Here is a 27,257-nt window from a genome sequence, read left to right on the forward strand (position 1 = left end):
TTGATTGGCAATGTTTTCTATGATATTATTTACTAAATTTACAGACATACCCCAGAGATCACATGTTTTTTTTAAATTTAATGTTTTAAAAGTTTTAACAATTTCATCAGCAGTCACGTGTCGCAATTCAAATAATTTGTTACACTCAGCAACATGATCCCTCAATAAAGACTCTGCAAGCGCTGAAGACGAATTTAAATTCTTAGTTATACTAGCAGGGATATTACTAAAGAAATCTTCAAAAGCAAGCGCAACATCAGCACTTTTGTCAATGACCCTACCAGAATTGACAAGTTTTATGGTACTATCATTCGATTGGCTTTTGCCCAATTCACCATTAATAATTGTCCAAACCGTTTTAACTTTATTGTCAGAGTTGCGTATTTTATCTCTGACATACAAACTCTTGGCAGTGAGACAAACTTTTTTAAATGTTTTTGAATAATTTCTAACATAACTAAGAAATGACAAGTCTTTGTTATATTGTTTCATACCATATAACTCGTAAAGAACGTTCCTGCATCTGTGTATACTAGGAGTTGCCCATTGGCTGAATGGTAAATCCTTGGTAATAGTTAAAGATTTAATTTTAAATATTTTTTCATATTCACTATGAATGAACTTAAAAAGATTTGTAAACATTTCACAAGGATTTTTATGAAAGGATTGATCATTCAGGTCAGGCAGTTTATTATCAATATTATTTCTGAATGTATGAATGCCTTTCCTAGTTATAGGCCTAACATTAATTCTTTTAATTGTAGGTATGCAATCCCATTCAAAAACTACTTTCTGGCCACAGTGATCCGAAGTTAGCGTGTTGAGAATATATTTTTCTAAACATTTGCAATCACAGTATATATTATCAATACAAGTTGCAGAAGTAGGTGTTATTCGTGTGGGTTCATCAAAAAGTTTATACAGATTAAATGAATGAAACAAATTAACTATTCGTGTTGCCGTTTGTGTGTGTGAAAGTAAATCAATATTAAAATCACCACATACTATTACCTTCTTTTTACTCCTGCCTAAACGCTTTAATATTTCTTCCATGACTGTCTCAAACAAATTATAGTCACTGGAAGGAGGTCTGTATACGCAAACAATAATGTAACGCTCAAGCTCAACACAGGACAGTTCAATGGTGCGTTCTACAGAAAGGCTAACAATGTCAGTTCGTTCCTTGCATTTTAAACTATTGTGTACAAAAATAAGAGAACCTCCATGAATAGCATTTGTCCTAAAGTATATACTTTTTAATTTATAATTATCAATATTTATTAACAACTGACATTGTTTAAGCCAATGTTCTGTTACACAAAATATTTTAATTTTATTATGATTTAAAAATAATTCTATTTCTAATAATTTGCTAGCCAAGCCTTGAATATTTTGATGTACAATGGAAAAAGGCTGCTTAGCTGTTGTCTTACATACTAGTTTAAATCTAGCTTAATGTAGTGTTAGAAGCTTGGCTCTACATGAGATCTGATAACTTTTTGACAGTGCGAGTCATATGGGCTCGTCTTGGCAACATTTTACATGAAAATGTTTTTGGTGGGATTTCATTTCTTTTTGTAAGTTGTTTGTAACAAAAATTTTTTTTATTTTTTTCTTAACAATCGGAATCATGATAGGTTTCCCCATTGTCGTCACAACAATAGTAGTCCTGACTTGCAACGCCACTTCAAAGTCTATTTCTTCACACATTAAATATGTCAAGGAATGAAAGAGGCAGGAACCATCTCCCGGCATATGAACCACATGATGATGGCAAGGTCCAAGATTTACTTCAAGTGAAACTATTTCACAATCCATGTTCACTTTTAAATCAGTAGCAAAATTGACAACGTTCAAACTAACGAAAATTCTCAACGAATACTGGATTAAATGCAATTCTAAACGAATATTGGATTAAATGCAATGCAACAACTTATTGTCAACTATATCTAAGCATATAAGATGTATGTCTAAGACAATCAGACGACACCAGAACGACGGGAAGTTTTAATATTTTATTTTTAATTGTGTTTTGCACAATTTTATTAAATTGCGACTGGATGAAAATTTTGTTCGTGGACGTCGTCGTCGTTGGTAGGGTGAACAAATCCTTAGCAAAACATCATACGCTTACGTCAATTAGTATCGATAGCGGATTCTATTCCTTTGCGTTTTGACGTTTGCCTCGGCGCTCAGTTGCTGCACGATACATTGTTAAAAACATCCATACAAGAAAGGAAGGAAAACAAATTTGCTCCCCTCGCCCCTGGTGCCTACAAAATAATATGACATAATTTAAAAGAAATTTTACGTAAATAATTAGTTAATTAAGCATTTCTTTTTTACTTTTTAGCTCAGTTTAGTAATAAATTTTACTAACAGTTCTTTTAATAATTATTTATGGTAGTACGTGTTTACTCAATAAAAGTTAAGTAGTAACTACTATACAGTCACTATTCCACGCGGACGAAGTCGCGGGCACAGCTAGTAAAGAATATAAATAATTTGTTGAGTCGTAAGACACAAAAATGTGTGGTTTTATGAAACCACGGTAAAAGTGAAACTTAGGCACAAAATTATCGTATTTGTACGATAATTATCGTACGGTTCCGAACACTGCTTTATACCTACTCGGCAGCCGACCGTCACGCGACATGCGCTACACAGACCAAAAAGTTTGAGACGATGTAATAAAAGTTTCACTTTAAAAAAATCTAACTCAAATTATTGATTTTTTCATAACTTACAGTGTTTCCGGAGTTTTATACATGACGGACAGGAAAATTTTTTGACCTATTTTGATATTTTTTTCCGTTTCTATTGCACTAAATTAATTTTTAGCAAGTATAGAATTAATCTCCGTTAAATTATCTCGAGAATAGTATGCAAAATATCTTGATTCCTTTAACTAACAAGGCTATAATACTAAAAATAGTTGCCAAAATAAGGCGAAAAAAAATTTTTCGATCGTAAAGCACTCTCTGATGCTTCGCATCATGAGTCGTGCTGCGTGCAATAGTTTAAAATTAAAAAAACACGCTATTATAAATAATCCAAACTAAAAAGTAGAAAATAAATAATAGTTTAAAAAAAAGACGGGTTGCACTCCGGGAGTGCCGGCAGAAGTGAAAACTTGATTATTAACGTTCAGCATGTTTGATATTTTGGAATGGTATCCGACTTACGCATGGAATATAAGGGCTAAAAAAAAGACGGGTTGCACTCCGGGAGTGCCGGCAGAAGTGAAAACTTGATTATTAACGTTCAGCATGTTTGATATTTTGGAATGGTATCCGTCTTACGCATGGAATATAAGGGCTAAAAAAAAAAAACAGTCGTCTTACGCTTTTTCGATCAGGCCACGTGTCCTGACGCGAGTTTAAGATTTTATACCCAACGCCGCTAAAGAAGTTTTCACTTCAAAAAAAAAATCCGTCTTACGCTTTTTCGATCAGGCCACGTGTCCTGACGCGAGTTTAAGATTTTATACCCAACGCCGCTAAAGAAGTTTTCACTTCAAAAAAGACGGGTTGCACTCCGGGAATGCCGGCAGAAGTGAAAACTTGATTATTAACGTTTAACATGTTTGATATTTTGGAATGGTATCCGTCTTACGCATGGAATATAAGGGCTAAAAAAAAAAGTCCGTCTTACGCTTTTTCGATCAGGCCACGTGTCCTGACGCGAGTTTAAGATTTTACCTATACCCAACGCCGCTAAAGAAGTTTTCACTTCAAAAAACTAAAAAAACACGCTTTTTATAGAAAACCGAACTAAAAAATAGAAAATAAATTTAAATGAATTTAAATTAAGAAAATAGTGTTAAAAATTTCAATGAATATAAATTAATAATAGTGTGAGTAAAAAAAATTATTTCATTTTAAAAAAGCGTGGGGTGCATGGTGTCAATGGTTATAGATATTTTATTGACAGATATGAGTAGAGTGATTATCATGAGATCATTTCGATAATATCTTAAGAAGCACCCCACGCTTTTTTTTAAATAAAATAATTTTTTTTTACTCACATAATTTATATTCATTGAAATTTTTACCACCATCTTCTTAATTTAAATTTATTTTCTATTTTTTAGTTCGGTTTTCTATAAAAAGCGTGTTTTTTAGGTTTTTTTAAACTATTATATAATTGTATATCGTATAACCTGTGGTATAATTCTTTACAACCTTAAAATTACGCCTATTGGTCAGGTTAATCAAAAAAACTTCAAAAAGATGAAATCAAAAAGGGAATTAAATAATTTATATAACATATACCTAGTTAAGTAGTTACCTAGTTATAAATTATAATTATTATATTCATAAATAAAAAAGTGCTAGGTAGTTTTCTAAATAATATAACCATTTTATTTCATATCCTTAACATTATATTATTATCACACAATTATAAAATCAATGAACATTTTAGGTAGGTGTTACATAAATAGGTGTTTTCCACCCTAAAAAATGAAAGTAAATGTACCTAGTTACTTATTTAAATTAGTTTATATTTTCGTAAAAAAATTTCGATGTGAGGTATTACTACATCTGGATTATCCAAATGTACGTGATGTGTACCAGGAATTAAATATTTTTCAAAATTCGGGTTGCTTTCTTCTATCGTTTTTTGTAATCGTGCAAAAGTGTTGCTCATTGAGAATGGGGAATGAATTGCTTTTAAGAATAAGATTGGACATTTAGAACGCATCGTGAGCGCCTCTAAAAAAAATTTATCTTCGAAATCGTAATATGCGTATGATATACGACCGTCTTTGCTGAAATGATATTTTTCAGGATCATTTAACGATTTTTGTATACCTCGCTTCGCAAGGACTTTGATGCTTTCCACGGAAATAGATTTATTCGAGCCTACATGCCATTTATGTATGATGTCATTGTATGAATACAAGGGTGGATCGGAATATGGTTTCTCTAGTATGGACTGAAGTTTACTTATAATCTTAGGGTAATTATCTACGAACTGTTTTATCTGATATTCCTCTGGGAACAGACAATCTATTGCAATTAAGTAATCTAAATCATCTGGAAATATGCAGGAATATCGAATCGCAGCTATTGATCCCATAGAATGGCTAAGAACAGTCACTTTATCCCATTGGTAGTATGTTTTTATAGCAAGTATCAATCGAACGGTTTCCCATGGATAGTATTGTAAACCTGTAAGAAATAAATACAAAATTTTAGTTTTTCTTAAAATAAAATGCACAATATAAGTTTTTAATCAAGAAAGCCATGGGTCTAAGGTACCCTTAATATTTTTTTATAAATTTGTTCTTAACACTTATACATAATATTCAGGGGTTATTGTACAGGAATATTTAATAAATATACCAGGCGCATGCCACGATGACAATCCGTGTCCCGGGAAGTCGATGGCTAATATTGGAATTTTATCACAAAGCAATGGCGCTAGTGTGTCCCAGGTGCCGGCGTTGTCCTGCCAGCCGTGCAGGGCCAATATTGGTCTGCGTCGTTCAGCGTCTCCCCACACCTTCCCAGCAACGTGTCCCCACGGGACGGGGATCTTAATTTCTTTCACCTAATTGAAACGAGCTTATAGCGTTTATTTAGACCATAAGTGCTTATGTAACTTAATTTTACAAAACTGCTGCCTAAAATTATAATTAATAGTAGGTACCTACATAACGCCTACTACCTTTGTTAGTAGGTATTATCACAATTTAGTATTTTGTGCCACTTAATATCAAATAGGTATATTATTATTTTATACTTAAGTCAAGTCTATTTAATTTTATTTCTTTGTTTCTATTGAACCTACGTTAATTCGTGATACTATAGAAATTAAGTAAATATTATCTATCGTAATAAATAATTATTCTTCACATAACATATTAATTAGAGATTAGATAAACCCCCAATATTTTCAAAATAAAAACACAATGAAGATCGTCTAAAATTAGAAAAAACTAACACTTGATTTTGGGAACTGCGGTAGAGATTATAATAATTTATTTAAATTTAATAACTACGTAGTTTATGTAGGTAGAGTATAATTAATAAATACAGTTAAATATAGAATAACAATTCTTCTCAGTCATTCCCTAGTTAGAAAAAATCTTAGTAGAATGTAAATGTTAAATATTCGATTTTAACCGACGCGGTTCCCTAAAACGACAGAAGGTTCTCAATTCGTAGAGAGAGTAAGGAGGTATAATAATATGTATCTCTTTCAGCGACGTTAATGAAAGAAGTCTTAATTAACGTGAAAGTTTAAATTCATTTAAACTGAAAGCATTTAAAATATTTTGCGGTAATACTCACAGAAGTGTTCAATAGTCGGTTGTATGTAAATTTACTGAATCGATGCACAAAGGGCTTAAAAACATAGCTTTGGAGGTTGCGAGTGATTCTGATTGAATTATTCATTGTTGTGCCAGCTGTGCAATTATGAAGAACGATGTTAGACTGAACACAACCGATCAATTAGAAATGTAATTGTTTTTATTCTACTCGTAAAACGGCAAATATTTGCGTCATTAAGTATTCGTGTAACTTTTGTTTATACTCTCGTAAAAATTAATTAAAACCTTGTAACTACTTAGATCTATTTATGTTTCAGAATGGAAGTTTTGGATTTAATGTGTTGGATTTATAAGCGCTACAATCACACTGTATGTAATTTTAAAGTGTAAGGTTTAATTTTCACTTTAATTGAAACACATTTTTTGTCAACTCTTGAAATACTTTGATAAAGAATTGTAATTAAGTATGTAATCATTACAATTTACTTAAAAATTACAATACTGTATACATAATATTAGTTATCTATATAGAGCAAGTTTCTGGACGCTTTTATACCTATTGTATCTACCTACCTATGTGCTACCTATTTAGTAGATATGAAAAACCGATTTTTATGTGGGTAAGTATTTTATTTGAAAAATCATAATTGACAATAATTAACAGCATTTATCTTTACGTCAATAATTTTTTTACATTCCTCACATCGTGGGCTCTCGGAATATACAACATGTAGGTATGTTAGCTGATTTTTCGTAGTTTTCGATATCCTAGCTACTAGAAGAGTGAATGATGAAAGTAGAGAGATGGAGAAAGATATGTTTCATACTTTTTTATGGAAATAAACTAATCGGATCTGTATGAAATTTGATGGAAATTTGATACAGAGATAGACTGTAGGTACTCTGGATTTAGCACCTAGACTACTTTTTAACCGGGTAGTGCGTGAGTTACGCCGAGTATTCCAGCTGTAGTTGATAAGTATACAGGGTGCTGGGTGCCCCACTCACGGTATACTAAGCGCGAAGCTACTTGTAGTTTAGCATACACTGATCACGTTAAAAAAACTTAAACAACAAAATTACGTCAAAAAAGTTTTCCAATATTTTTCTTTAAAATCCATGTTTTCCTCCCTAGCTTCGCGCAGCCGGCATATACCGCTTCGCTAATGTGCTTAGTATACCCAATACCGACGCGACGGTGCGTGGGACACCTGTATAAACATTTAAGAGGCCGTATCGATTTTAGAGTGATTTTGACTTGTTTCTGTATAAACTTTTAAAATTCTGTAAAAAAAAATACATATTATATGTTTTATGAAAGTAATGGAATAATTTACTTAAAGTTCTCTAGAATTATCGATTATATAGGTCTGCCGTAACAGTGTTTGCGCTCCCGTATACCTATAATCGAAAATTCTAGAGATTTTTAAATTATTCCATTACTTCGATCGGGGTTATTGTAAATAAATAAAACGCTTTTCTATTTGTATTCATTTTATTTTATACTATGTACCTATACATTTGAAAATGTACAATTGTTGTGTTTACATTTTGAACTTTGTAAAATATATCTTTTACAATCCTGAAATGATACTTACATAAATCTTTTCCAAAATGTTAATATGAAACACATAAATGAAAGTAATATTAACTTTACTTAAATAGTATGGTAACATTTGGTAACTGACATGCATATGTATAAAAATATAGGTATCTGTGTAGGTACTTGATTTCAATTACATTCATTGGATTCGGTTGGAAGGTTAGTAAAAATATCACGAAATTCTTTTTAAATAATCTAAGGCTTAAGACTTTATCTTATAACATTAAATTGAGACTCTTTCTTACAACTAAAGTATGGCATGCTCGAAAGCATTTTGAGTATAGATATTAGATTTAAAATTTTGACCAACATTAAACTTAAATCGAAGTTAAGAAATATGAATGAAAATCAATCAGAAATCATGTTTCAGATACAATTCATATTTTTAAAATTATCCCTTAAAATATGAGTTTGAAAAACGACCATGTTTTTGCTAATGTCAGTCTAATATCTTTTATACAAATAATAAGTACTTTTCGTAAGTAATACGTAATTATTGCACCACTCTTACGCATATTGCAAATTAGTTCTAATGAGACTGTTGAACGACGATAAGATAGATTGCACAATGTAGACAGAAGATCTGTTCCACATGACGTCACATTGCACTGTGCTTTCATCATCACCAAGAATAGGTAGGTTTGACCAATCTTATAGTTGATCAGTAACAATAGCTTATAGTGATATTATATTATACTGGAGTCCTAATCATTCGGCGAGTCTAACTATAGTATTAGGATTTACACGTTTTCTAGCAGCGTTTTATCCTGACCATTTGTTGAGAAGTCTACGCGGAGTTGGTCAGTAGATAACAATAGATTATAGTAAGATGCATCATCCTTGTCATTGGGTGAGTCTAACAGCTTTTAGCGTCCTGGTCATTGGTTGAGAGAACTTATTGTTTTGAGTAAGTAGTATAAACCATGTTTGGTAGCAGCGCTGAAGTCCTTGGGATACAGTCTAGGCACAAATAGCAGTACTCAACTCAGGTTCCATAAGTCCCTGTCTAAGCGCAGTTAACAGCGGTCTTGTACACTTACAAGAACCACGCCAGTCATCCAGATCTAATGCCCATATAGCAGCACCACGTGTTCCCGCTTGGGAAAGTATTGTTCCCGCGCGGTGAGCTTCGCTTGGTATGAGGTAAGTGGCCCATTGGGTGCCGTCAGTTGCGTATGTACCGGTTGGGGTGGTGACTTCGCGCCAGCCACCTTTGAGCGCTTCGCATACCTGGAATGGTTTATTGGTTATAGTAGTTGAAATAAAGCGGGTGCACACAGAGTGAGCAATCTGGCGAAGCATTTTCCGCGTGAAACAGCTCGGAAAATACATTTTTCACATCGTTGTGAACTTGGCTCAATATATGCGGCTATGACCACACTGCGCGTGCTGATTCGCGAGGCTTTTAGCTCTGTGTGGAACCGCCTATTTAATTCATATCTAATGAAAATAAAATGCATACTAAAGTAATAAAAACTCTGATGAATAACGTTCTTAAAAAAACCACTAGGAAAATACTAGTAGCTATAGGTACATCATTACAATTTAAATTTCCCCAGCACCATATTCACACCCACCTCATAATACGCAAGGAAGCCGGGTACTTCCGTAGCTGGTTGCGGGTCTCCAGGCGCAACAGCAGTAGCGCCCAGCTCGGAACTGTCCCCGCGCAGTACGTACGAGCGCCCGTACGCGGGCACACCGGCTACTACACGCCATGGACCTACTGCGTTTGACCACCATTCTACTGTGGATTGCTGGAAAAAAAATTGGTTGTCTGTAAAGTCGGTTTACTGACGATAGTTGAACGTGACAACGTCTGATTGTGCTTCTTTGTCGCTCGTTCCGCGCTCTCGCTTGCACTTCAAGCCTAAATGGAACGCCTCAGAGCGAGGTAACGCCGCATGAGTCATGTATTTTCGTGCGTGCAGCCGGCGCTATCGAATTATAAGACGTTGTCACGTCAAAAATATTATTAGTATACATTTTGCTGGGTGTTTCGTAATCAGTTGCAGGCATAGAAGCTGGACTTCGATAGAACCAAATAAGCAAAAAACTTTACTTTGATACCGCTAAGTACTAACTCCATTTCGACAGTTGCATACTTCCTACAACTAGTAAGGAAACACAATTCACTGGTTCCACTTTATTTAGATATTTCAATAAAATACAACCGGTTTCGAAACATCCTACAACTTACTTCCATCCAGCAACTGTGTCAATGTAATGACAAATATGCCGAAGAGTAAGTAAGGCTTTTGATATAAACGATTTAAATTATTTATATCTTTCAATATGTAACAAATAATGTATTGCAGAATAACTACCACTATTTGATATGTGCACACACAAAAAATACTCACCAAACTCATATCATTGAACTCCGTCTTTTCCAAGGGCAGCAAATAGGCCGTCCTCTGAGTATTCGTGCTATAGTAATCATTGGCAGCGATTGAAACCCAATCTAACGCGGAAGTAAGAACCAATGGGTCATAGGCCAAAGCTGCTATTTCTGGGTTTGGTGCTACTAGCGCAGAAACTTCTAGATTGTGACGACGAAGAGTTTTAGAGAGTAAGGTTATTAGTAGGGAGAAGTTATCTTTGTCTTCTGTATTGATGTTGTTGCAAGGAGCCTGCGGAAATAGAAATTTAAACAATATTAGGTAGTTACTTTTAAGAAACCATAGTTGATGGTATATTATGTGTTGAAGACAATTTGCATGATTTCGAGATGCTAGCGGTTTTAAGCTGACGTCTCCGTAAGGCGAAATCGTACATATTGATTGCGATTGAGAATTAATATCTATATAAATATGTGTATGTTTTTAAAATTTGAGTATTCTATATTTATTATAATCAAATTTAAGAGCGTTATTCTAAAATAAAATGTATGAAAAAGCACAAATTAATAGTTAGTAATATCATTCACAGAATTTGCAGTTTGCACCCATTATCATAATAAGTATGTGCTAAAATTGTTTAGTCTTTTTTTATATTGGTGTCATTTGCAATTAACATTTACATTACTAGAATATTATCACTTATATAATGTATTATACATTATACATTAACATTTTTATCAGTATCGTGTTATTTGAAAATTTCTTTTTTTATAAACTAAAACTAGTTTTTAAGTTAATGCATAATAAGTAAACGACTGTTTGCTTTAAATAATATAAATAACAAAAAAAAAATTGCGCTAATACTCACTTTCTTGCAAACGGGGTATTGCCATGCAAGCTGAAGACCGTCGAAATTCCATTTCTGTACAAACTTCAGAGCTGATTTCACAAATATCTTTCTGTTTTCGGGACTTGCCGCCATTTTGCTCCAGGCATCACCCTCCGAGTTTTCAATACCACCGACACCCAAAATTACTTTCACACCCTTTAATTTGTATTCGGTTAACTTGCCATAGAAATCTAAAACAAGAATATGACATAAAGCTTAAATTTATTAAAACTAAAGCAAGAAGAGGCAAAAAAAGCAAACAAATACTTCAATAACATTTTAGTAACGTAAAGTATGATCTGAATCCAATTTAGTCTCGAAGTCTAATTCGTTATCTAACTCAAGGTATATTCTGCGATTAAAATATGCTCCTTGGACACAATATACTTCAAATTAGTTTGAACAAATTTCCTGAAACAAGGGTACAAGACTGCGACCAGTGCCAATTTGTTGCTTGACCTAAAATCCTGAAATTTCTTTATGTAACCTACATTACACAGTGGGTCAAATAAACTAACACAATGCCCAAAGACCTTTCAAGAACAAAAATGCTACTTACCATTAACAACATCGAGTTCAGGGTTTCCAGGTACCAAAGTATTGGAGCTATTGAGATGAGCCCACGAGTACACGAGGTGGGAACAAAGCGCCGGGTCCACTTGGTCCGGGCCAAAGCTGCCGTTGTTCTTCCTGTATTGTTTTAGTTTGATAAATTTTATTTTTTTGGGGATATATTGAGAATTTTTGTTTGTTGGGACTTTTTATGTGATATAAATTTATATTTCGAAACATGTGTTTTATTTACGTTATTCACAAATTTTGTCATAATGATGATAAGGACAGATTTTGTAGATGATGAGAAAGCTATAATATTTAGAATAAGTAGTTTTTTTTTCAATATGACGTGTAATGACATTTGAGTTACCTATAGCATAATATTATACAAAACGAATCAAAATATTCTAAAAAGTTTCTGGCTATAGCTTATCTTGTATGGTGTAGAGTGCGTGTGTCAGAAGTGAAACTTCTTTGACAAGATTCAAAGGTACCAAAATCGTCCCCATACTCCATGACGCGACCTCGAAATTTTACCCTAAACGCACCTATAGAAGTTTTACTTCAAGAAAAGACAAACACATTTTCATATTTATAATATTAGTAGGGCTATATAGGGCTAATAATTTACCTGTAGTAAGCCCAATTTGTGAAGTAACAGGCGACTATCGGCTTTTCTTTTATTATGACGTTGTCGGTGCTGTCTTCAGACGCCAATTTTAGGCTAGACTTGGTCTTACAAGGAGATTTATCAGGCCAGTCACAGTGGTTCTGAAACAAGTCAATTTAGTTCGAATCGGATTCATGATACCGCCTTTCTACTGAAAAGCTACACTACTGTGTTATCTGCTATTACATTTCTTTTGATAGGAATTTAACTAATGGTAAATAGCTTTTGAGCCACCTTACGCTTTCTTCCATCAACCTTTCTATTATCTACGATGATAAAAATGGTCTTTAGTTTCTTATTATTGTATTGCCTAAATTTTTGCTATCCAATAATTCCCTGGTTAATATTGCACCCTATTTTAGAATCACATCCAATGATCTAGAAATAAAACTCAAAAAATGTTGTATTTTTGTTTTTTCCAATAATTCATAATAACTATTATATATAATATAGGTTTCAGTACTTAATTTTTAGTTACTTAAAGTATATACATACATACTCTCATTTACACACTCACTCACAATAGACGACACACCATACCTACACCTACACTCATCACAATAATAGTATTTTGTTTATTATTTTAACGTATATCTTTTCCTCCTACTTTCTTACTCAATTTTCTTTGTCACATGTTTATTATAATAATTCTATTAATGGAATTCCTTTTTATTGGCGTATTGTTCAATTATTATGTAATTATTGTAAGAATAGCTGTAAGGAATCAGGAATAAATAAATAAATAAATAAATGTTACCTGGTTCCACAACAAAGGCGGTGGGCAGGACAGTTGCATGTACCGTCCGCCAACACACAGGTAGTACTTGCTGCAGTCTGCGTCCGCGCGGAACCCGCTCGTGCAGGACTTGCCTTCTACTGAGCTTGATGGGACTACCTGTGGGGATGAAAACATCGATTTTAATTATTTGTTTGGTAATGGGAACTATGGATTTGTAGGCACTTAAGCTTTTTTTACCTAAGTTATATGATAGTAGAGGGTAGTATGAAACACGTATGGATGGTAAGGATATTTGCAGGTATGGAAAAATATAACACGCATTCTGATTTATTGTTGTTATTGAGTTATTTTAAATTAAAATTTATATAGTCAGCCTTGAAACGATATACATAAAATTCAAAATAAACATACAGGAAATCAATAAAAAAATAATGGTACATTACCTCGATATCTGTTTCTAATTCAGAATCTGCTAAAGATCCTGTAGTCGAACTTTCTGGTTCTGGTTCAACGTTTGGCGAAGAAGTTGGTCCTTCGATGCTAGGCGGACTTGCAACTGTTAAGGATAAAAAACTTGTACCAAGAAATATATATTTGAAAGCACAGTTTATAATAACGTGCCGAATAGAAACAGTTCTGAGAACACATAATTAATCTAGAATATTTTGAGAATATTGATAAACTGAAAGTAAGTAGAAATTTAAACCAATTACATAACAAAGATTTACATCCTTAATCCTCTCCCATACCCAAGAACATAGTAAAACCTAATATTATCTGTGGTACTCACGTTCTTCCAGCTGACACGGCGGCGGGGCGGTTTTTCCCCTCAGCACATGATTAACATTAGCCAGCAGCGGGTACTTCCCACACCCACAGAATCTTCCCGCGAAGTCATCCAGATCTAAAGCCCATAGCATAGCCCCGGCTAGTCCTGCGGCTCGTGCGAACTCCGCCTTGTGGCGCACCATGAAGTCGTCGTCGAAGGACACCCACTGGTCGTGCAGCGTCGCGTACGGGCCCATGCGTCCGCCCGCGTCGCGCACTACCCGCCAGCCTTGGACGCGGATCCGCTCGCATATCTGCGGGGATTGTTTGATAAGTCTTACAAAGTTTGATACATTCTGATTGCAAACTATGCACACTGTAGGTACATAATACTTATTCATAAGGAAATGAAGGTTGACTTTTTGTACAAGGAGTGAAAAAAAATACATGTTGATGATTTCAAAAATATCCCTATTTATTAAAGCAGATTGAAGTTTATGTGAATAGTAAACATTTAAGTTAGCTGTTATGGCTGTGGTACCTAGTTCTTGTGAATGTTTCTGACTAATATGTATCATCTTGTATGAGCTAAAAACGAAAATCACATCTTTGTATCTTCCTAGCTAATTCCTATAAATTCAAAACGTTTAATCAATAAAGAATACCCAACAGATTAGATAAAATATGTAGTAAGTATTCAATGAACTATCAGAGTTTACGCCGAGTTAGGACTCGGTAGAATCGCAAACTTCAAAGTGAAGCATAAAACTTACCTCATAGAAGGCAAGGAACCCTCTTGCCCTAGTTTCATCACCAGCCTCTCCTCCCGCAGTGGAAGGTGAACCAATACCGCCGCTATTACCGGAGTCATCACGGTTCTCAAGCAGAGAGAACGATTGTCCATATAACGGTACACCCAGTATGAGCTTGTTGCGAGGCGCGCCCTTTTGTATCCAGTAGTTTACGGTGAAGTTCTGCGGGTAGGAATAGAATATGTTAGTCATGTTACTTCAATCAGTAAAAGGTTATTTAAATAATAAATAGTTATTGAAGAAATATTCTTATAGTTATCCTTTTTTTAAGTGAACTAATTTTTAATGTAACTATATTAATAATATATCCTTTTACAAAAAGAAGTCTTGAGTGAAATGTTTAACATTTAGCCAACTTCACTTTATAAGATTATACTTTTTCATCGTGACGTGTATCATAACGTACAGAAAAAGTTATAAAATTTCTCATGATCAGTTTGACAATATTGACTTCTATAGAAGAACTTACTTGCATATATGCAACACTTAACACGTACCACATTAGATGTCTTATCGTCATCTTCTTCACCCGCGTACATGGGAGCCAAGTGGCCGGTCTTCTGGTCCCACTGGCCGTGGTAGTCGTACGTCATTAGAGATATCCAGTCCAAGTTCTTTGACAGTGTGGGCACATCGTATGCTAAAATGTAACATAATTCAACTATTAATAATTTATTAAACGAGAATAAAAAAACATGAATATCCAGTTTAAAAAAGTAGAATCGTAAAATAAAATTGGAGTAGGTATTTAATATTTACCATAATCGATAACACGTTTGCTTGCAGATACTGCAGCAGTTAAAAGCAGGCGTTTTCGTGAGAATGCTACACGTAGTTCTTTTACTAATTCTGCAAATCCGTGTTTGTCAGAAACTGGACCCTTTTCACATTCCACCTAAAATAAAATAATTAAATTAAAAAAATTCCAAAGGCAAAATTACTTCATAATTCTAATTTTATCGACAATGATGAGCACAGAAAAAATTCTTATTCTTTTTATGGCAACTAACAAACAAAGATAATTTCTAGACAACACCCAGCACACTCACTTGCCAACACTTCGGGTATTCCCAATCCAAATCCAGGCCGTCAAACTGGTACGTGTCCAGGAAGTCCAACGCGTGCACAATGAACTTCCTCCTCGCGCCGGGGTTGTTCACGAGGCGCGAGTACTTGTCGCCCGCGGAGTCGTTCCAGCCTCCCAGACCGAGGAGTACACGGACACCTTGCTTCTTGAGGGCCACTACTTTCTCGTAGAACTCTGAAAAAAGACGGTAAATGGTATATTGGTGAGGTAACAGTGGGATTAATTATGTTTGAATTTGAGATGGATGTAGTAATGTCCCTTGTTCCTTTATTGCAGGGTAGGAAAAAAACTATAGCGTCTGAACATATCGGAACAAAACAGAAACAGGTAGAAAACTCTAGCAGAAAATTCTCTCGATCAGAATATTTGTAAAGAAATTTAATTTCTTGAAATTATTTTGAACCTTAATGACTCTAGATGATACCATTGGTATTTAATATGTGTATAGCTAATATTTAACTGGATCCTAATATAAAACTTACTGTTTTCAACATCAAGCCAAGTATCATGAGGTTTGATGACGAGACGCGTACTGTCAAGGACCGCAAACGCGTAGACGATGTGAGTGCAGAGAGATGGGTCGATGTCACTTGGAACGAATTTTCCAGGGCCGGGTCTGTGTAAAATAGACAAAATATGACAGTGTAAATTATCTTTATCAATACTATATTAATTAATATATAAAAAAATATATATTTTTAATTTTTCAGGTAGAATTGAAAGTTGCATTCAATCATGACACTATTAAAATAGTACAATAATATATTTTATAAGCAGAAAGCAAAGGTTCTAAATTGAATTAATTAAATAAAATTCTAATTACCTGTACCACGCCCAATTGGTGTAATAGCATACTACTTTATATTCCTCTTGTTCATCCATTATAGGTGTATTAGGTGTCTGAGGAGCAAGTTGTGTAGTTGTCGCCATAGTTGGGCGAGTGGGTGGACGAGCAGTTGGTCGAGTTGGTCTTGCAATTACTTCGATATCATCAAGGTCTTCGTCAACATCATTCTGAGGATCAGGAAGTTGTGGTTGAACTGTGTCTAACTCCGAGTTGGGATTGAGGAAAGTGTCCTTGATGGCGTTCATAAGAGGATATTTGCCTTGGTTACATCTGTAAATGTTATAAATTTTAGTTTATAATAATATTTATATTAATATTTATTAATATAAATAGAAATATTTATATTAATTTATATTAAAAGTTTTACCGTAACTTGGTTCTTCAAAATTCTTACCTATTCGTAAAATCATCAAGATCCAATGCCCAAACCATTCCACCGCCGAGGTCAAGAGACTTGATAAAGTTAACTTTCCTCTTAAGCATGTCTGCGTCGTCGAATGATACCCATTGGTCGTTTCTATATGCGTAAGGTCCCATACGTTGGTATGGATCCTTAACTTCGATCCAGTTACGGTTAATAATACGATCGCAAATCTGGAAAAAGAGGACAATACATACATACACATATTTAGCCATTTATATTATGAAGAATACTACCTACAGAAATTAATAATCTTGGGTAAACTGGAACAAACGTAAATATTGCAAGATAAAGAAATGTTGAAGTGTGATGTGTTTAATATTAAAGGCTGATGTTGTTCTTTATTTTTTACGATTGGCAAATTATATACCTCGTAATATGCCAAAAATCCACTAGCTCTAGTATATTCGCCAGCATCTCCTCCACCCAAAGCGGGTGCATTTAATCCACTCGCACCACGGTTGTTCCAGCCAGACATCGTTGTGAATGTCTGCCCATATAAAGGCATACCCATCACTAGTTTAGATGCTGGTGCTCCTTTTTTCATCCAATAGTGCATTGTGTAATTCTGAAAGAGAAGAAGATATTTAAATTTTCTCACGTATTTTCCTTAGTACATAACAGTCGTAAAAAAATTGTCATAACTTACCGCATTGAAGTAAGTATTGTCATCATCAGGATGGTAATATAATGGAGCAACGTGTCCCGTCTTCTTGTCCCATTGGCCGTGATAATCGTAAGTCATAACAGCGATCCAGTCCAAATGCTTAGCTAGTACTGGTACATTATATCCCGCGTCTATCACCATTTTACTGGGAGAAACCGCAGCAGATAGTAAGAGACCCTTGGGTTTGAATACTGCTGAAAGTTCTTGAACAAGTTCACCGAACGCTTCCTTGTCTGAATCGGGACCCTTGGAACAATCCACCTAAAACATTGAAGAATGTTTATAATATTGTTTTTTTCTTTACCAAATATACAAATATTTGGTTATTTCAACGATGGAAGTGCTTTATTTTATACTAGCTTTCCGCCGGCGGCTCCGCCCGCGGTTTCAAAGAATTCCCGTGGAATTTCCGGGATAAAAACTATCCTATATTACTCGTGAATAATGTAGCTTTCGAATGGTGAAAGAATTTTTAAAATCGGTCCAGTAGTTTATGAGCCTATTCATTACAATCAAACAAACAAACAAACAAACAAAGTTTTCCTCTTTTTTATTATTAGTGTAGATAATATGAAATGGTTTGATTAAGTTTATATTTGAGCAGTCCTTCGTTAAAATAATTGTTGACCCTGAAAAAATGTATCAGAAGAGAATTTAAACATTTTTCTTTAAACCTACCTGCCAGCACTTAGGATATTCCCAGTCAAGGTCCAATCCATCGAAACCATACTTCTCAATGAACTGCAGAGCATGAGAAACGAAGCGAGCTCTAGCAGAGCGGTTGTTCACGAGCTTTGAGTACTTGTCACCGGCTGAGTCCTTCCATCCACCGATAGCGAGAGATACTTTGGTACCGTACTTCTTGAAGTCCACTACGCGTTCGTAGAAATCTGAGGAAAGGATTATAATTATTTTTGAAGATTGGATAGGGTCAGGTGTAATAAATTTGGTCGTTCTTCTAAGTATAAATTTGATATTTTTGGATTTGGGGTAGATTCTAGAAATTGTCTTAAAAATGGCGAATCATAATATCATCTCAAAATTGCAACTTACGATGCTCCGTATCAGCCCAAGGGTCGTGTGGAGTGAGTAGTCCATCGTCACCGAGAACTGCGAACCCGTATACAATGTGGGTGCATAGCGACGGGTCGATGTCAGCGGGTGAGAACTTGCCCAGCCCGGGACGGTACCATGACCAGTTCGTGTAGTAGCACACCAGTTTGTAACGACCTATTATGGAGATTTTTATTGATTAGCCTATTGTTTGGATTGATTTTATTAAAGTTTTTCTGATATAATATCTAACTATAAAATTTCTTAAAACATAATGTAAATAATAATTATAATTATTAATTATACATGTTAATATTATCAAGCAAAAATAGAGTGAAGTATACAAGTTAAAAAAATGACAAAAAGACTTGCAGAAGCATTAAATTTACGAAAGTTTTTGAAGTGAAAACTTCTTTAGCGGCGTTGGGTATAAAATCTTAAACTCGCGACAGGACACGTGGCCTGATCGAAAAAGCGTAAGACGGATTTTTTTTAGCCCTTATATTCCATGCGTAAGACGGATACCATTCCAAAATATCAAACATGCTGAACGTTAATAATCAAGTTTTCACTTCTGCCGGCACTCCCGGAGTGCAACCCGTCTTTTTTTTGATTCATTATGGCATTTGGTCATAATACAAGGAAGACTTACTATTATGTAGCGGAGGTCGCAAATTCTCATCTACCAATTCAGGAGGAGATGATATAACAGGGTCGTGGGGCTCCAACACTTGTTCCGGTTCAGGTATAGCTGGTGCGCTTGTAGTTGGCGCTTTCACCGTGCACTGAGCGTTTTGTGGCCAGTCACAGATTTGCTTGTCCTGTTCAGAGTTAAAGTTATTTAGTAGGGCTTTTTAATTGAATTTATTTGGGAACTGCTAAAATTTTTAATAACAAAGAACGGTAGAATACTTGGTTTATGTCACATATTCTTTTATTAAACTAATTAAATGAATGTTACCTGGTTCCAATGTAAGCCGGGAGCACAAGCAAATTCTTCAAATTTACCGAAGAGACAGTGCATGTAACGTGAGCAGTCAGTAGGATCCATTGCGTACTGTCCGCTTTCACAGAAGTCTGAATAATAATTGGAGAAAATTTATTCATGATGAATACGAACAACGCAAATATAATCAAGAAGAAAGTATTATATATATATATATGTATATATATTATATATATATATATATATATATATATATATATATATATATATATATATATATATATATATATATATATATATAACAATAAATAATGTCAAAAAAGGAAGAAGAGACTAAAGGGTTATTCCCTGTATATGTAACTAACATTCTTTGTTTCGCTCGATTCGACATTAAACATACAAGGGGGCTTATGTATGACTGGAATGCAACACATGGTAATATAACATCAAATGTGACACAAAACTTTCTAGGCTTATCCTCTACAAGCGGTGTGCTAGGTTTAGCACTACTGCTAAACTGTTATCAGAGACTTGGCAGCAGTCCATGCAGGTGGGACCAGTAGAGAACAACTGTTAAATTTTTATTAACTTACTAGGTTTGTTCCCCACAAGTGATACGCTTGGCTTAGATTTTAGAAGTAGCTGCATCAAAACAGTGTAAATTTTGCCAGTGGAGCCATAGGACGCCTCAGGCACAGAATACATACGTACGTACGTTCTAAGACGTACGTACGTAGCTAAACGCTACCTCAGGTGAAAACAGTATAAGCTAAACTGCACTTACTAGGTTTCTCCTCCACCAGCGGCGCATTCGGTTTAGCAGTTACCCCATCAGCCACTTGTCGCCGGTCCGTGCAGGCGTTGGGCGTGGGGAAGTCGCACTGCGAGCGGTCGCGGCGCCACACGAGGCCGGGCGCGCAGCTCTGCGCCACGAGCACGCCGTTCACGCACACGTAGAACTTCTCGCAGCGCGGGTGCGGGTGGTAGGTACCCGTGCGGCAGTTCTGTGGATGTTTTATTTTGTAAATTTTTAAATAATGGAAAAAATTCGATCACTCTTTAAAATTTATATTTATAAATCGTCTAAATGCCATGAAACCAAAATATTAAAATGTTTTATTCTGTAGATTTGGATCGAGAGATAAAGTGTAACTCTGATTAAGATAAGAAATATCAAATCAAGAGTCAAGGGTGGAAAAACATTTTTACTTATAAAAGTTAAAGATCTTTTTGTATTTTTATAAAAGTTGGTGGAAATAATCCCTTTCGTATTTTAAGTAGAGAAAGTGTGGTCCACTTGTGTGTAATGTGATCTACTGAAAATCAAGAAAAAGTGTAATTGCAAAAATTTGTATTGAAAAATCATAGATATATATAGAGACTTACCGTCGGTGTCTGGTATTGTTCGTTCTGCGTCACAGATCTTCTGGTTGTAGTGGAAAATCTCGCTGTCGTTGGTCGCTTAGTGGTTGTACTGTATGTCATTTGGTATGGCGATTTTGTGGTCACTTTGCTCACTGGAATTTTAAAGGAATCATTACCTAATTATTGTAATCATGATCATTTTTTCATTTAGTTCGCACACGGCGAACTCGATAAATTACTTCGGGAAATACCTATGCTAAGTAAACAGAAAGGTGAAGGAACCACCCATCTGTTGCAACGCACTATATTGTAAAATTAACTCATTACTTCCCGACACCTCATACTGAGAAGTGAAGATGCTTTCGCATATTAGAACTCGACTAATTTCTTTCAGAGTCTAGGTTTACTTTTAAATGCTTTCTACCGTACACCTGATAGTACCACTAGAGCTATATAAATAAGTGAGGATACCTTCGCACATAGCGAACTCAGCCCAGTCGCAGCGCTTAGAACGGTTGTCCCAATGCAGGCCGGGCGGGCACAGCTGGCGGCGCCAAGTTCCGCCCACACACAGTAAGTACGCGTCACATGTACTTGCTGCTGCGTGCATCTGATTACCACCACATGAACCACCCTCTAATGCGCCGTTGCCGCTTGGTGCTAGAAACATTTTGTCATGTTGGTATGTAACATGAGGTGGAAAGGCGGTTGGTCACTATTGTGCGCGAATAAAATACTCAAGAAAGAAGATTGAAGAGTGAAGATAAGATATTTATAATTAAGTTTTATCTAAAGAACTTACTTGTTGGTGGTCTAGGTGGTCTGGTTTGTGGACGCGTCGGTTTAGGTGTGGTCGTAGTTTTTTGTGTTGGTGCTGAAATAGAAAGGCACAAAGTAAATTAAATGTATAAAATGCTCAATTGAACGGGGCAACGAATATATCAAAAACATACATACTTAAACATTTATTAATTGATTGGATTTACCAAATTAAATATTATTAAAGTCCACTCACTAGGTTTATCCTGACAGCCCGCATATTTAGGCCAGTCACAATGCTTATTAGCTGCACTCCAGTGTAAGCCAGGAGCGCACTGTTGACGTCTCCACGCTGAGCCATCACAATGTAAGTATGAGCCGCAGTCGCCAGCTACTGGCGCGTAGTCCTGTCCATTGCAGGGCTTGCCTTCGAGCGAGACTGTGCCTGTAGAGGTAAGCGAATATAGATCTTATTGTATGGTTGGTAGAGTTGATTTTAGTTTGATTCTTAAAAGTGAACTCATATATTTTGTTGCCACTGCAGATAAACTGTTGATTTTATATTTTTACATGAACGATTACGAAGAAGTAACCATTCATGAAAACCATTCATTCTATGAAAGGTAAAAAAAGTTTTACTACTAATATTTATACGGAAAATACGACATCGAAACAATTTGTAAATTAAAAAAAATATTAAAGACATGTTTTACCAACAAATATGCGTATTAATAAAAATATTGGCAATTACCAGCTGATGTTGTAGGTCTTGCAGTGGTAGTTGTGGGTCTTGTAGTGGTAGTAGTAGGTCTTGTAGTGGTAGTAGTAGGTCTGGCTGTGGTAGTAGTAGTAGTGGTTGTTGTAGTGGTACGTCTGGTAGTGGTTGGTTTTGGCGGTGGACGCGTCGTCCATGGAGCCGTGGTCGTTGTTGTTTTGCTTGCTTCACTTACTGAATTTGCTAAAATAATCATAAAAATATATGATACATTTAATTTTCCAAAAAAAAAAATCCGAATAAAAATTCTATTGCACAGAGAAAAATAAAAAATTTGGAAAAATAAATAAAACGATATGAAAAGATTTAATTTGTCACAGAATTTAATTTGATATTAATGACAATAAAAAATTATATACTAAAATATTTTAACGGAAGTATTTTTTTTAATAAAATAAACATTTAAATATATAATATTAATAAAATTTGCTAAAATAAAAGAAGAAATGAAGATCAAGGATATAATTAGTTTTACCTGTACACATAGCAAAAGCAGGCCAGTCGCATCGATTAGCTCTCGAGGACCAGTGCAAACCAGGGGCACAACGATGCTTGCGCCAGTGGCCGCCTTCACATTGTAAGTACGCTTCGCAGTCACCTGGTGCGGCCTTGTACTCGCCCGCTACGCACACTGAGCCTTCTACACCTGTAGGGGGATGATTATTATAAGACATTTTGACGTGACAATGTCTTATAATTCGATAGAGCCGGCTGCACGCACGAAAAAACATGACTCATGCGGCGTTACCTCGCTCTGAGGCGCTCCATGTAAGACTTGAAGTGCAAGCGAGAGCGCGGAAAGAGCGACAAAGAAGCGCAATCGGACGTTGTCACGTTCAACTATCGTCAGTAAACCGACTTTACAGACAACCAATTTTTTTATGTTCCTGATGATTTTTTAGTGAGGTAGAATACGTAATGGAATATCCACCGCGGTAGATTATTATATTATGTTTCTTTTAAATTAGAGCTTATACTTAAGTACTTCCTACTTACTATAGTACTTTGAAAATGTATAGGTAACAATAATCAATAATGAATGATCGATGATAAAATTCATTGGATCGTTTTTGCGAAAATTATCTGACTAGAATGAACAGGAACACACAAAGAAATTTATAAATGAACAACTTTAATATTATTTAATAATTCAAAAGTAACATCTTAATATCATGGACGTATAAAAAAAGACGGACGCCGTATTACGAACAAACAACGTGAAGCCACCATAGTAAGCTAGCGATCGTGTAAAGACAATAAACACGCACACACTCTCACCATAGTAAGCTAGTCGGCCGCCATTACGTCGGGAACTACCGACTGACTAACTGCGTCACTGTTTCACAAAAAATATTTAAAATGCCGTCTTGCGTGGTTAAATGGTGTCGCAACAGTACAATTTTAAATAACAAAACACAAGGGATTACATTCCACAGGGAAGCAAGTTATTTCTTTTATGTTTTAGTGACAAAATGATTACGGCAAAATTTATAGAAAAAAATACAGCCGCCATTGTCATCAGGACAGCTGTTGCCATGGCAACATGGCACACACACATGGATGTTTCGCCGCCATTACTAGGCTTCACTCAATGTTTAGGCGATATACCGTCCGTCTTTTTTTATACGTCCATGCTTAATATATTATCCTTTTTTGGGTAAGAATGTCCAATGTACATATTTTTATTTATTAAAACAAATGCATACCTGTGTCCTGTGAAGCTGGTTTTTTCGTAGTAGTAGTAGTCGTAGTAGTTGTAGGTCGACGTGTCGTGGTAGTAGTGGTAGTGGGTCTAGGGGTGGTAGTCGCTGGTGGCCACCAGGTTTGTTGTGTAGCCTGTGTGGAAGGTGGTGTCCAGCTCGGCCAGGTGGTGCTCGTGTGTTGACCATGATCGTGACTGCCGTGGTTACCACCGCCAACAGCACCTGGGTGATTTAAAATTAAAGTTACAGGATTTTCAGACTATTCTATTAGAACTGTTACCATGAACGGTAATACGTATATTAACTGATTTATTTATTAGCAATTTTTAATCATAAAGATTTTTTAAAGAAACACACAATTCACTAGTTCAACTTTTATTTCGATTTTTATTAAAAAAAGTTGAGTTTTTTTTAGTAGTGGAGTTGTTGCAGATTGGTGTATAACGTACCATCAGACTCAGCAGGCGTAGTGGTAGGCGGTGCGGGTGTAACAGGTTCAGGTGGTCGTTCACAAGGTGCAGAAGGAGGAGATGGCACAGCACGGCCGAGCGCACGACCAGCAGCTCGCAGTAACGGGAATGGTTCCGCGCAGCAGCGGTTGTTGAAGTCGTCCAGATCGATCGCCCAGGCTGTCACACCGCCAAGACCTTGACGGAGACCCCATTCGACCTGAACAGAGTTATGTTATTACTACTAAAGGAGTGATTGTAGAATATATATAAATAAATAAAAATCCTGAATGTTTTATGTCTCACTATTGTATTCCTATAAATTATAAGCTTAAAGCTGGTGTTTTGAAAGATAACACATACATATACATATATTTCAATTATAGGTAGATACTGAACACATTATTTAAAAGAAATGAATCTATTTGGTTTCGTAGCCAAAATCATACAATCATGGAGCCACTTGATTATTATTAAGAATATTTAAAACTCTAATTTTCAGACTGTTATAAAAATCCTTAAACTTACCTTTTCTTTGATTGATTTAGGGTCATCATATCCGACCCATTGGTTATCTGAATACGCGTATGGACCAGCTTTATCCTGACGCCCAGTTTTCCATCTAAGATTCTTTTCTCTATAACATATTTCATAATAAGCCAACATTCCAGGTTGTTTGGTAAATTCACCAGGTTCACCAGGTCCAGCTGCAGGAGATCCTGGGCCTTTAGGTCCGTCAGATTCAGCTAAGCGATAAGATTGGCCGTAGAACGCTAATCCAAGAAGCAGTTTATTCGGATCGGCACCACCGCCGATTAAAGCTTTAATGGCATATTCCTGAAAATAGATGATGTTTTAAATACGATATGAGCACAGAGCAACTCTATTTAAAATTGAGTGCAGTTAAATTTAACCATAAATTAATAGGGGGTAATTTTAAAACAGAACTTTAAAATCAACAAAAGGTGAACTTTAAAATCAAGCGTAGAGTGAACAGGTACCTTCTAGGGAAGCGCGTTCCATCTTAGACCACATCTCAGCTTAACATCAGGCGAGATTGTGGTCAAGCGCTTCTCTATTACCAATAAAAAAAAAGGTAGGTAAAGGTAAGTAAATTTTTATTTACAAAACACTTACCACAGAATAATAAGCAAGGGCATCCTTCTTGAAAGGCACCAATGGCGTATGATGCGCAGTGGATCGTTCCCAACCACCATGATAGTCATACGTCATCGCGCTCATGAAATCAACTGCCGCAGATATAGCGGGCAAATCGTATGCGGTTTCAATAACTTCTTTGTACCCGGAGAGAGCCACGCCCAGTTCCATGTCAGCTTCGTGGAGAGCTTTAGAGAGTTCCTTTAAGAAAAATGTTTTTTTACACGCTTTTTATTAGCTTCACCTGTATGTTTGTTTATAACCGACTTCTTTGGGCGCGATTTTGACCCACTTTAAACGGCCAGATTTCGTTCAAACTTTGTAGATTTATTGAGGACCGATGACAATACACTAATTTGATAAAATTATTCCATTTTTCAATTTGCAAAAAGCGTGTTTTTTAGTTTTTTTAAACTACAATTATTTATTTTTATTGGTAAGAATGTTGTTATTTTCAAAGCTTCAAAATTATAAAGAATGTAATTAATATCTAATTCTCAACCATTTTGTCTACATTTATTGGGAAAACCGCTGTTACGAAGAATAGAGTGATGAGTTTCTTTTTATACCAATACAAATTAATAATTACCTTGACAAACTTCGCAAAGTTGGCAATATCAGATAATGCACCCTTTTTGCAATTACTTTGCCAGCAAACTGGATAATTCCAGTCCAAATGAAGACCTTTGAAATTATACGCGCGTAGGAAAGGTATGAGCTTGTCGATGAATTTAGCTCTAGATACTGGGGATGATACTAATCGCGAATACTTGTCACCAGCAGAATCAGTCCAGCCTCCCAATCCCAATAGAATTGTTACGTCACTTAGAGAAGTAACCCTTTCATATAGATCTGAAATAAAAATAGTTATGTATTTAATTATTGATGACCTCTAAAAATGGCAGTAGATTTCAACAAAAGTTCATTGTCAACTTAGTATATTTATCACGTAAAATACTTACTGTTAGTAATATCTGCCCAAGGATCGAATTCCTTAGCAATAAGATCGTCTGGGCTCAAAGAGGCGTATGCGTACACAATGTGGGTACAGAGTCTAGTATCAATTCTTTCTGGTACGAACTTGCCATCCCCTCGTCTATAGAAGGCCCAGCTTGTCATATAACATACCACTTTCTTGTTATTCTCTTTTCCTATAATATATTAATAAATAATTAATGTACATCCATACTAATATTATAAATGCGAAAGTAACTCTGTCTGTCTGTCTGTTACTCAATCACGCCTAAACTACTGAACCAATTTGCATGAAATTTGGTATGGAGATATTTTGATACCCGAGAAAGGACATAGGCTACCTTTTATTGCGAAATATGTACCACGGGCGAAGCCGGGGCGGACCTCTAGTACA

At 35.5% G+C, this 27,257-nt stretch overlaps 2 protein-coding genes and 1 long non-coding RNA gene across 3 annotated transcripts in view; 1 reads left to right on the plus strand and 2 right to left on the minus strand.

Moving 5' to 3' along the window:
- Positions 1-3,428: 3,428 nt before the first annotated feature.
- LOC149485858 (uncharacterized) overlaps positions 3,429-27,257 on the plus strand; it is a 94,301-nt gene continuing 70,472 nt past the window's right edge. The window contains exon 1 of the long non-coding RNA XR_016316075.1: positions 3,429-3,643. This is a non-coding gene — a long non-coding RNA (uncharacterized LOC149485858). The remainder of the gene's footprint in view (positions 3,644-27,257) is intronic.
- Positions 4,339-6,447, minus strand: LOC149485859 (putative serine hydrolase). The gene is made up of 3 exons (XM_089698726.1): positions 6,300-6,447; positions 5,349-5,556; positions 4,339-5,174 (listed from the first exon to the last, which is right to left on the minus strand). Exons 1-3 carry the CDS (start codon positions 6,402-6,404, stop codon positions 4,492-4,494), a joined length of 996 nt encoding a protein of 331 aa, XP_089554852.1. The 5' UTR covers positions 6,405-6,447; the 3' UTR covers positions 4,339-4,491.
- The window catches only part of Cht10 (Chitinase 10), a 33,164-nt gene continuing 13,663 nt past the window's right edge, over positions 7,757-27,257 (minus strand). The window contains exons 17-51 of the mRNA XM_089699198.1: positions 26,851-27,039; positions 26,478-26,740; positions 25,868-26,089; positions 25,259-25,567; positions 24,731-24,950; positions 24,285-24,503; positions 23,054-23,224; positions 22,555-22,761; positions 22,060-22,248; positions 21,847-21,918; positions 21,516-21,704; positions 21,066-21,196; positions 20,464-20,683; positions 19,695-19,810; positions 19,386-19,554; positions 18,734-18,910; positions 18,359-18,570; positions 17,663-17,941; positions 17,384-17,581; positions 16,987-17,186; positions 16,569-16,862; positions 16,228-16,361; positions 15,708-15,919; positions 15,418-15,553; positions 15,156-15,298; positions 14,620-14,820; positions 13,869-14,160; positions 13,522-13,634; positions 13,097-13,234; positions 12,301-12,440; positions 11,674-11,804; positions 11,094-11,305; positions 10,247-10,516; positions 9,461-9,640; positions 7,757-9,113 (exon numbers count right to left, since the gene is read on the minus strand). Of these exons, the coding sequence (XP_089555324.1) occupies positions 8,844-9,113; positions 9,461-9,640; positions 10,247-10,516; positions 11,094-11,305; positions 11,674-11,804; positions 12,301-12,440; positions 13,097-13,234; positions 13,522-13,634; positions 13,869-14,160; positions 14,620-14,820; positions 15,156-15,298; positions 15,418-15,553; positions 15,708-15,919; positions 16,228-16,361; positions 16,569-16,862; positions 16,987-17,186; positions 17,384-17,581; positions 17,663-17,941; positions 18,359-18,570; positions 18,734-18,910; positions 19,386-19,554; positions 19,695-19,810; positions 20,464-20,683; positions 21,066-21,196; positions 21,516-21,704; positions 21,847-21,918; positions 22,060-22,248; positions 22,555-22,761; positions 23,054-23,224; positions 24,285-24,503; positions 24,731-24,950; positions 25,259-25,567; positions 25,868-26,089; positions 26,478-26,740; positions 26,851-27,039 (6,818 nt within the window). The 3' untranslated portion in view covers positions 7,757-8,843. The remainder of the gene's footprint in view (positions 9,114-9,460; positions 9,641-10,246; positions 10,517-11,093; positions 11,306-11,673; positions 11,805-12,300; positions 12,441-13,096; positions 13,235-13,521; positions 13,635-13,868; positions 14,161-14,619; positions 14,821-15,155; positions 15,299-15,417; positions 15,554-15,707; positions 15,920-16,227; positions 16,362-16,568; positions 16,863-16,986; positions 17,187-17,383; positions 17,582-17,662; positions 17,942-18,358; positions 18,571-18,733; positions 18,911-19,385; positions 19,555-19,694; positions 19,811-20,463; positions 20,684-21,065; positions 21,197-21,515; positions 21,705-21,846; positions 21,919-22,059; positions 22,249-22,554; positions 22,762-23,053; positions 23,225-24,284; positions 24,504-24,730; positions 24,951-25,258; positions 25,568-25,867; positions 26,090-26,477; positions 26,741-26,850; positions 27,040-27,257) is intronic.

This window comes from Colias philodice, chromosome 9, assembly GCF_061535455.1.
Source record: "Colias philodice isolate Cphi_HAF_F1 chromosome 9, ilColPhil1 Martin Lab GWU primary, whole genome shotgun sequence".
NCBI lineage: Eukaryota > Metazoa > Arthropoda > Insecta > Lepidoptera > Pieridae > Colias > Colias philodice.

Excerpts from the sequence above, each read along its gene's own strand:
- LOC149485859 (XM_089698726.1), bottom strand. The coding sequence starts at position 6,404 with ATGAATAATTCAATCAGAATCACTCGCAACCTCCAAAGCTATGTTTTT. Across the intron at positions 5,557-6,299 it reads ACCGACTATTGAACACTTCT|GTGAAAGAAATTAAGATCCC; the intron begins GTGAGTATTACC and ends CGTTTCAATTAG. Across the intron at positions 5,175-5,348 it reads GTCATCGTGGCATGCGCCTG|GTTTACAATACTATCCATGG; the intron begins GTATATTTATTA and ends TATTTCTTACAG.